The sequence below is a fragment of the Barbatula barbatula genome, assembly GCF_947034865.1.
Source record: "Barbatula barbatula genome assembly, chromosome: 20".
Classification (NCBI taxonomy): domain Eukaryota; kingdom Metazoa; phylum Chordata; class Actinopteri; order Cypriniformes; family Nemacheilidae; genus Barbatula; species Barbatula barbatula.
In genome coordinates, this window is record NC_136783.1 from 7,780,136 (window position 1) to 7,790,196 (window position 10,061).

At 38.6% G+C, this 10,061-nt stretch overlaps 2 protein-coding genes across 4 annotated transcripts; both read left to right on the plus strand.

The window, feature by feature from the left end:
- Positions 1-2,029: 2,029 nt before the first annotated feature.
- Positions 2,030-4,438, plus strand: pex11g (peroxisomal biogenesis factor 11 gamma). 2 transcript variants are annotated; one of them, XM_079482894.1, is made up of 5 exons: positions 2,030-2,486; positions 2,724-2,909; positions 3,026-3,204; positions 3,287-3,355; positions 3,792-4,438. In XM_079482894.1, exons 1-5 carry the CDS (start codon positions 2,427-2,429, stop codon positions 4,009-4,011), a joined length of 714 nt encoding a protein of 237 aa, XP_079339020.1. In that variant the 5' UTR covers positions 2,030-2,426; the 3' UTR covers positions 4,012-4,438. The 2 variants fall into 2 exon arrangements, with proteins under 2 accessions (XP_079339020.1, XP_079339019.1); XM_079482893.1 differs by having other exon boundaries at positions 2,086-2,486; positions 2,724-2,924; positions 3,792-4,433.
- LOC306909323 (amyloid-beta A4 precursor protein-binding family A member 3) lies at positions 4,421-9,712 on the plus strand. 2 transcript variants are annotated; one of them, XM_079482891.1, is made up of 11 exons: positions 4,421-4,659; positions 5,324-6,431; positions 6,505-6,538; positions 6,648-6,793; positions 7,034-7,120; positions 7,200-7,376; positions 7,590-7,769; positions 7,927-8,139; positions 8,228-8,347; positions 8,441-8,581; positions 8,777-9,712. In XM_079482891.1, the coding sequence occupies exons 2-11, from the start codon at positions 5,427-5,429 to the stop codon at positions 8,846-8,848; spliced, it is 2,175 nt and encodes a 724-aa protein (XP_079339017.1). In that variant the 5' UTR covers positions 4,421-4,659; positions 5,324-5,426; the 3' UTR covers positions 8,849-9,712. The 2 variants fall into 2 exon arrangements, with proteins under 2 accessions (XP_079339017.1, XP_079339018.1); XM_079482892.1 differs by having other exon boundaries at positions 4,518-4,659; positions 6,508-6,538; positions 8,777-9,656.
- The last annotated feature ends 349 nt before the right edge of the window (positions 9,713-10,061 follow it).

Sequence of the window (10,061 nt, forward strand, 5' to 3'; positions counted from 1 at the left end):
CCAGAACATTTATCAACTACAAATGACATCAAAACAACGTTCTGAAAACATTGTTCTTGGAACGTTTTCTCTTAATATTATAAAAACCTTCATCAAGTGAAAAAAAACATCCAATCAATGTTACAAGAACGTTGTAGTAAGAACGTTTTACTGTAACATTACCAGAGCATTTATCAACTACAAATGACATCAAAACAACGTTCTGAAAACATTGTTCTTGGAACGTTTTCTCTTAATATTATGAAAACCTTCATCAAGTGAAAAAAAACATCCAATCAATGTTACAAGAACGTTGTAGTAAGAACGTTTTACTGTAACATTACCAGAGCATTTATCAACTACAAATGACATCAAAACAACGTTCTAAAAACATTGTTTTTGGAACGTTTTCTCTTAATATTATGAAAACCTTCATCAAGTGAAAAAAAACATCCAATCAATGTTACAAGAACGTTGTAGTAAGAACGTTTTACTGTAACATTACCAGAGCATTTATCAACTACAAATGACATCAAAACAACGTTCTAAAAACATTGTTTTTGAAACGTTTTCTCTTAATATTATGAAAACCTTCATCAAGTGAAAAAAACCATCCAATCAATGTTACAAGAACGTTGTGGTAAGAACGTTTTACTGTAACATTACCAGAACATTTATCAACTACAAATGACATCAAAACATGGTTCTAAAAACATTGTTCTTGGAACGTTTTCTCTTAGTATTATGAAAACCTTCATCAGGTGAAAAAAACATCCAATCAATGTTACAAGAACGTTGTAGTAAGAACGTTTTACAGTAACATTACCAGAACATTTATCAACTACAAATGAAATCAAAACAACGTTCTAAAAACATTGTTCTTGGAACGTTTTCTTTTCTTTTTGCTTTGAGACACAGAACTGTTTCTATTCACCTTTCCCCAAGGGTACCTTCCATAGCTTTCTGTTGAGAGATGCAAAGCAAGAAACACGTACCAACAGTAGCGGCTTGTGGCTATACATTTAGGTGGGGCAGATTATGGATCATATTGTAGGATATATTAAATGAATTGCTTGAAGTCTAAGTTTAACATTCAAATGACTGAATACATATAGAAAGCGTTTGTCTGATGTCTAGTGTCTTTGCGTAATTTGGCCTGATTGGGGCGCGCGAATGTTGATTGACAGGCTCTACCATCACCTGTCGAATGATTGATTAAAATACACATAACCATGTTTAATTATTGTGTTTGATAATAAACAAGTTAACAAATAAACTAAGTTCTCTGTACTGCATTTGGGACTGGGTTAATAAAACACAAACGAGCCATTTACAGGTAGGCTTTTTACAAAAACATTGAATATACAATTTTTGGTTTTGTAATATTTTGTAATTGTCTTATATTGTTGTTTTTTTTTGCAATGGTTTGGCTTCCTAGTATGTAGTAGACCTTCTGTATATTTACTGTATGCATGTGCACTGCACACAAACTTGTGAAAACAAGGACACCAGCATGTATGACTTTCTTTCTTTTTAATTTAATTTAATAACATTATTATATTTCAATAAAGTATTATTATACTGAAAACAAATCACTACTGTATATATTTAACCTGTTAATTTTTAGTGGAAAATATAGAAAATAACTGTTAACAAGAACAAACATGCTTGTATGAAGTCATATTATCCTTCAATGAGACCAACTACACAACATACAATACACAACAAGTGAACAAAATATATCACAGTCTTTTAGTTTTTTCGGGGGATATTTTAATGCAAATATCTTTCATATCGTTCCTTTAATGTCAAAACCAGATCCAACCATCAGTACCTAGACCTCAGACACCTTCACTTCCTCAACCCGGAAGTCATTTATGCAAATAAAAGCTTTTACTGTTGTAATGCAACTAACTAAATATTAACAATAATGTTTTAATGTTACTAAATACTTTTAATGTGTTTAAATCCAGACGGTATTTCCGGGTTCGGGGTGGGAAATATCCTAATTCCGAGGGGTCTGAAATGCACTGTCTGAGTTTGAAACGTTGACCCCAAAAAGTGGCTTCCATGTTGTTCTTCATTGAAGCAAGTTCGCCACCTGCTGGAGTATTTATGTAGCATACACTAAAAAATCGTCACTGTACAAATCAATGTGCGAATCATTTTGGTGAGCTCGAAGTGAATGAATTACTAAAATGAACCAACCAATCAAATGCGCGCGCGTGGGAGGCGTCTTTGACATGTGCTGAACACTAACAACTTCCTGTTCGAAGTCCTGTCCGTCAAGGCAAAGCAGCGATACAAACAGTGACTCGTTTTGGAAACCTGGGATATATGTGCTCTGGATTTTAAGATTCAAACCTACTAATGGACTAGTTCATGTGCTACGTCAGGCTTTTCGCGTGGAAATATTTGCGAGTCTGTGTGTACGTGTGCAGAACGTCATGAATTCAGTCGAGTCTCTCGTAAATGTTTTAGAGTCCTACAGAGGAAGAGATAAAGTGGTAAGTGTTATTATTATTTATAAATATACTATTTGCGTGTTCTGTTATACACACCTGTATCAGTAGACATGTTGACGTCACAGATACCCCTGATTATATTGCAGTAATCTAATGAGATAGATGAATATAGTGCTCTTTATTATTATATCCATGCTTTTAAATCAACGTTTGTTCTTGTTTCAATTCTTTTCATTGAACAATGCACACAGTTAATTGAATGTTTGTTTCTGGGTTTAGATCAGGACTCTCTGCTATGGATCTCAACTGGTCGGTGGAGTTTTAGCCAGCAAGAACACTCGTTCTTCATTGGGGAAAAGTCTCATGCTCTTCTCCGCTCAGCTGAGTCAATGCAGAACCACGCTGAGGCTCTTGGATGACCTGTCCATGCTGGCGTACTCCTCGAGCTATGGGTTAGGAGCAACGGTGAGGTCACCAACCGTATGTCAACTATAACGCAATGTAATGTATGAATGGACTGTATGACACTTTGGAAAAAGATCCTGCCAAATGGATAAATGTAATGTTTTTGTGTTTCCCAGGAGCAGGACTGTTTGGTTAGATGGATGTCCGTTCTGACTAATGTGGCGGATCAGCTGTATTACCCTTGCGAACATGTCGCCTGGGCAGCAGATGCAGAGCTTATCAAAACCAAATCTGACAAGTGGTGGGTGCTGAGCACGGTCCTTTGGGGTTCGTCCCTCCTTTTGAGCATCCTTAGGTAAACACAATTATACAGTAGGATCAGAAAGTGTGAGAAATTAATATCCAGAACATTTAAGGATTTACTGAATTTCTTTTAGATCCCTCAGACTCATTCAGCTTCTGAAGAGGAAAGTGCGGAAGTGCCAGAGGTCAGACTCTGAAAGCAGGTGGGTTTTTACATTGATGCACATTATCTTTCACAGATAAGTCAAGTCAAGTCAGCTTTATTTATATAGCGCTTTTGACAAAATTTTCATTGTTACAAAGCAGCTGAACAAGTAAACATTGACTATAAGCAAAACATATAAGGTTATGCAAGTCAAAACAAAGGTCAAATATCAGACAGGCTTAAGGCTAGTCCCAGACTGAAATGAGTTGTCTCAACTAAAAATAACTTGCCCTGGCATATCTTAAAATATATAAGTGCCATTGTTTTGTCTCAAAATGCACACCCGTAATGTTTTTATCTAAGGTATTTTTATAAAAGCAACTTAAATATCCTAATTTAGCTCAAACATAGTCCAGGCTTAAGCTAAGTCTGTGAAACCGGGCCATAACGTTTAGTTCTGAGTATAATTGTTCTTTCATCTGACTGATTAATAGGGAGGAGGGGTTTGCCCATAAAGCTACACTCCGGAGGCAGATCAGAGCAGAAGTGTTCGGTATCCTGAGCAGCCTGGCAGACCTCAGCAATGCCATTCATTGGATGCCGTCTGGTTTTCTGTGGGCTGGACACTTTCCTCCTTGGCTGGTGGGACTGATGGGAACAACCTCCTCTATGATCGGCATTCTCCAGATGAGCTGTCCTGAGCAAGGAGCATGACTGATGCATTGTTGGATAGTTTTACAGTTACAGATTAGTAAATATGTTGCTTTAAGGTTAATAACTTGCCTTTAAATGACTGACTGTGAATCATCTCTGTCCTGGAGATACAGCATAATAGCATTTTTATGAGTTATTTTTACAGGATAACTGACAAATCAGTATTTTAGTCATTTCTACACTAATATATATATATGATTTAATTGTATATAAATCCATGTCTGTGTATATGTATAAATCATACAGATGCTAATTATTCAATGTAAATATGATTTAAGTTTTACTGCAAAATACGTTATTTTTACACGATTGTCCATGATGTGAAGATGGTATTAACAATGTTCAATGTGTTTAATGTGACATTTCTTCACAGTAAACGTTATCCAGCCAAGTTGAATAAAGATGCGATAGATTAGTTATGCCTTGCCGTGTCTTGCGTGCGCATGCGCACTGGGGATGTTGGGAAGTACGTCGAAGTTTTGCCGTGCAGAAGAATAGCACAGGACTGAAGTTCATTTTCTAGTTGGTAGAAATGTCTTGTTGCTACACGACGATCTTTTGACCTGCTTAAGATCCAGTCATGAACATCGCCAGACGGGATCTGTGTGATATTGACACATGATTTATTACTGGGTGTTTGGAGTGACGGTAAGCAAGATGACATTCACATAAAACTACAGCTCGTGTGTTTCAAATATTTGTTCACTTTACATCACTGGATACTACACTGGCCTCTTCACGTCTCTATTTATTATGTGAATTTTATTGGTCAGACGTTATCTTGCCGATGGGAAACAGAACACCATTATATCCTACTGGAATAAGACCATTATTTTATGGGAAAAGTTGATGGTTCATAATGGTATTTGTAATGAAAACCATTAAAATTTATATTTTCAGTAGAGAATAGAGGTGATGTGTGCGTTTGGACAGTTTTTTTACACTTGTAAGTGCAAAAACATGTTAAATTGTTCCACATATTTAATGAAACATGTGAAAGTCTTAACAAATCATATATTGCTATTTTAGTATGAAAAACAAAATTACATTTTATAACAGTACCTTATTTAAATTTCACATCACCTACCCAAACGTTATGTGGTACAATGATTTGTTTGTCCTTTTGTTTTTGTTCACTTTTTAGGTGCCATGCTTTTATTTGTAATTACTTATTATTCTTCATTTTTGCAATTAACAGTAAAGAATAAACAAGCATGTTTGTGTACATGTTTCTGTAATCTGTTTTTATTAGTTTATACTCATTGTTGTTTATTTGATGTTCATTATTTTACATTGTTTTACATGAATGAAGACTTCTCTGGAAAGGATGGATGATTTTTAAGAGATTTCCAACGCTCTTTCTTGAGGAAGTCTAGTAGTTATCAGACAAGGCTTACTTTGACAATACCATTGCAATGGCGGATCAGGACTTTCTCCTTGATAGAGGTTTGGGGTTCAAACATTGTTCCACAGCTGCCCCTGGTGATTCCTCGAACCCTCAACATCAAACTTTAGCTCAGGAGTCACATCAGGCTGAATCCACAATCTTCCCTAGTCCTGAGGATCTGGATACCTATAACCTGATAGAGCCACCACCGCTAGACTGGAGATCCGACTCATCCAGCGATGCCGGTTCGGTCGGAGAACTTGAAAGCTGTTCGGTGGGAGAGTTTGAGGGGCCTGGATCTTTCAACACAGACTTGAGTGAAAACACAATTTCCGCTGTAAGTGATTTGGCAGCTCAGAACCCATCTGAAGCTTCAGACAAAAAAGAAGAGCTTACAGCTCAAGAATCATGTGAGAACGTGCCTAAAAGTAGTGATTTTCAAAAACAGCCAGGGAGGAAAGAGAAGCAAGTGGCGGAGGGAAAAATGCTGAATGAAGAATCTGAGGAAGAGATGGCGGAGAACGTAAGGAAGCGTGATCTTGACCACTCCCACATTCAAAGTCTACTCACTCAGCTCCATCTTTTTCATCCATCAACATCAATCAGTACCCACGCCCACTGCCATCCTGATGATTCAGTCAATCATAGCGCTTCACATGACTCTTATAATCCAGAGGAGGCCGCCGCCCCCTCCTGCCAAGATTCAGAGAGTAGCATGTCTTCAGCCCTGCTCTTTTCACAGGAGTACCAAAAAGATCTTCTGCAGCTATTGGAGGACCCAGAACCCGAGGAACCAAGAACCTTCCCTCAGCTGGTTCACACACCCTTGCTGACCCCCAGCACTGAACCTCAGTTGGGATTCAGACGACAGAGCAGTGACGCAGGTGAGATGATCTCCATATCTCACAGTGATGACATCTGGCACAGACACCTGCACGACGAGCTGCTGGTCTCAGGAATCGCGGAGGAGGGCCAGTGGGCGCCGTCTGAAAGTTTGACCCCAGATCAGTTGGCAGGGGAGAACAGCGATGTGGTGAGAAGCTGATGGTCTTTTTTATGTCATAATCATCTGTTTTTGTGACATGACCAAGATTTTTTGTTTTTAGCAGGAAGTTGAGACACAGCCTCCGTATAAGAATGGTATGACACTGAATGCAGAAATGTTTTAGAGATTTTTTTATAAATCAAGTGGAGAAGTTTAGAAAAAGTTTTGTTTTAAGATGAGAACGTGTGGTTTTGTTGTTTTAAGTGCCTGGCCCATGTGATCCTGAAGATCTTCTGGATGGAGTGATCTTTGGGGCTAAATATCTTGGCTCTACGCAGCTGCAGTCAGAAAAGAATCCCTCCACCAACGCCCGTATGGCCCAAGCACAGGAGGCAGTGGACCGTATTAAGGTTGAAGAATTTTACCTTATATTTACTTCACTTTACCCAAAAACCTTATAAAATGCATAGAAAAACTTTACATATAGAAAACCACCGTTGTTGTGTAAATACAACTTTACTCACCCTCATGTCATCGAAACTCTGTATAAACCGGAAACTAACCCTGTAAGCATGCAGTATTATTAAATGCATAATGCACAGCTGACCACAATCTTTTTGTTTAATATTCGTTGTTTCTCGAATATCCAGGCACCTGAAGGGGAGTCACAGCCTATGACTGAGGTGGATCTCTTCATCTCCACACAGAGAATCAAAGTACTGAGTGCAGACACGCAGGTCTGGTACACACACACCTGATGGTCTCTCTGATGCTCTGATGTGTGGCTGATTTCTCACGTTTTCCTCATGTTTCCAGGAGGCCATGATGGACCATTCTCTGCAGATGATTTCCTACATCGCAGACATTGGGAAAATATTGGTTCTGATGGCCCGCAGGAAGCCGGCCGGTCGCAAAACGACAGATTCATCAGGGAGCTCAACGTCACCACCGAAGAAGTGCTGGATGATCTGCCACTTGTTTTCTTCAGATGACGTGAGTGAACCATTTTCTCATCTCTTTTTCCTCATTTTAGATTTTCTGTGACCCTGCATTAAGTGTAAATGTAAGTTCTAGTGATGTAGTAGTTTGCTCTAGTAATGAGAAACAAGGGTATTTTGACTTAATGTATATTCATGTAAATATTTACTAAATATTATTTAATAGATAATAACATGTATAGATATGCTGATTTGTGTCTGCTTTCAGGCCCAGATTATCGCACAGGCTATTGGTCAAGCATTTGGTGTGGCATATCAGCAGTTTCTGTATGCTAATGGAATTAAAGCCAGTGACTTGCGGCCGGGCGAGTACAGCGATTACCTCGGCACTCAGGAGCTCTATAACGGAGACCTGGTTCACTTCTCTCGCTCTGAAAACATCAAAGAGGTATGGATTCATTTTCCCTCTTAATAGCCCTGTGCTGAAAGTTTTGTAACCTGAATATATAAGATTGCTATTAAAATGGTTTGACACACAAAATTGCATGTACTTTCAGCAAAACTGTACCCGACAAAATTCCCCTTCTATGTCTGTTTATTTTCAGGTGTGCATATCAAAGAAGCCAGGTGAGATATTAGGTGTTGCGATCGTGGAGTCTGGTTGGGGATCCATCTTGCCCACGGTGGTGGTTGCCAACCTGCTACACGGCGGTCCTGCTGAACGCTCCGGCGAGCTGAGCATCGGGGATCGAATCATGTCTGTGAACGGCACAAGTCTGGTGGGACTCCCCATCACGACGTGCCAAAGTATCATACGAGTAAGATGAGCGAAAAAATAACAAAATCCATAACGGACTGTTCGACGTCTTACCTCAAGATGTGGCGATTTTTTTTAATGCTCTCTAGGATCTAAAGAATTTGGCGATTGTAAAGCTCAGCATCGTCCGTTGTCCACCTGTCACCATGGCGATCATCAAGCGTCCAGACCCCAAGTACCAGTTAGGGTTCAGTGTGGAGGACGGGATTGTAAGCATCGGTTTATGACCATTTATGTAGCTGAAATTGTATCAAGTGTATAACTCATCGTTACCTCATTGGTCATCGTGATTTCTAATATAGATTTGCAGTTTAATGCGAGGAGGGATCGCTGAGCGGGGAGGCATTCGAGTTGGTCATCGCATCATTGAGATCAACGGGCAGAGTGTTGTAGCCACGCCCCATGAGAAGATCATCCACATCCTGTCCAATGCCGTAGGAGAGGTGAGATCCTCATTTGAGAAGCACCTACGAAACATAACCATTTATTTTATTATTATTAACTTTTCGGTACAAAGTGAATTGTAACATGCTGTTGGATCTTAAATAAAAATTGTAATAAAATAAAAATTTCCTTAATTAAAAATACACGCTAAAATTAACCATCTTTGGACAATGTTTTTATCGAATTTCTAACAGATTCATCTGAAGACGATGCCAACATCAACATACCGTCTCCTGACTGGATTAGATCAGCCTGTGTACATTTAAGAAGCTGCTGCTCTCAGGTTCTCACCAGCCCAGCAACTTTTAAAATCCATATTTCAATATTTAAAACGAATGAATGGAGCTAGAGATTGTAAATGATAAACGCATTATGGATCTCCATTTCAAAGCAATTTAGAGACTGAAAAGCGTTAATAATTATTTAACTACTGGTTTGTAACATGTACATTTGTCTGTGATAATGCTGCGATTCCAAGGAGCCTGAGGAGAAGACTTTTGTTTGAATGACTATGCATTAGAATCCAGGCCTTGACTAAACATCATGACATGCAAATGTAGCTTCTTGCACCTGCGCAACACTGCTGTCATGATTTCATGTTTTAAACCCGTTTACATGCTCTTTACAGAGCTCACGATCTAGTGCCTGTTAAAACAAAATGGACCATGATTAAACCAGGTCTTTGTTTTGTTAAATAGAGATGTATATTTTAATATCTGTTGTATTGGATAATTATTAAACATGCATTTTGAAAAAAGACTAATTTATTTGTAAGGTGTAGATGGTCAGTAAACAATAATTTGTTTGAGAAATTTGCGAGGTATAAGACATTGCTTTCAAAGCTTTTTATTTGAAATGTTTATTACATATACAGACTTTATTTACCTTATTTTTCTATTCAGAATGTATGTTTGTATGTTTATATTAGTATTTATTTGTATGTGTTCTGCAAATAGGACATCTTTGTAGGGCCGTGACAAAAAAAGCATGTTTCTGTTATAAGCGAGTCTTTTAAAAACGTGATCAGGTGTGATCTTTCATTAGTGTATTTACAAACATATGATGTGAGATTTTCTTGAGATGAGCCCAAATAATTATTGCTTTTATGACATTTCAAAACCACAAACGTCATTACGTCACAACCCAGCTGCCGGTATTTGCGTGGCGCTGTTGTACAACCTAAATGGGCGGGCTCTCTACGAACACCAACCGTGCGATTGGCTAAATGTTACTAGTATGAAGAACACGATTGGTTCGGAGCTCGATGTAGTTTCAGTGTTTTGAATGGAAACTCCGCCCACATTTCTGCTTCCTCGAAGTGATCTCGTAACACCGACCGCTCGCACGCAAGGACTGCGGGAATGGACGCACTTTAAATTCACGAGGAAAAGGACAATTTGGCTAAAACGAAAGGTGACAACAACCGATCATGATGTGGTCATGGATATATATATCGCGATACATAAAAATACGGAACCG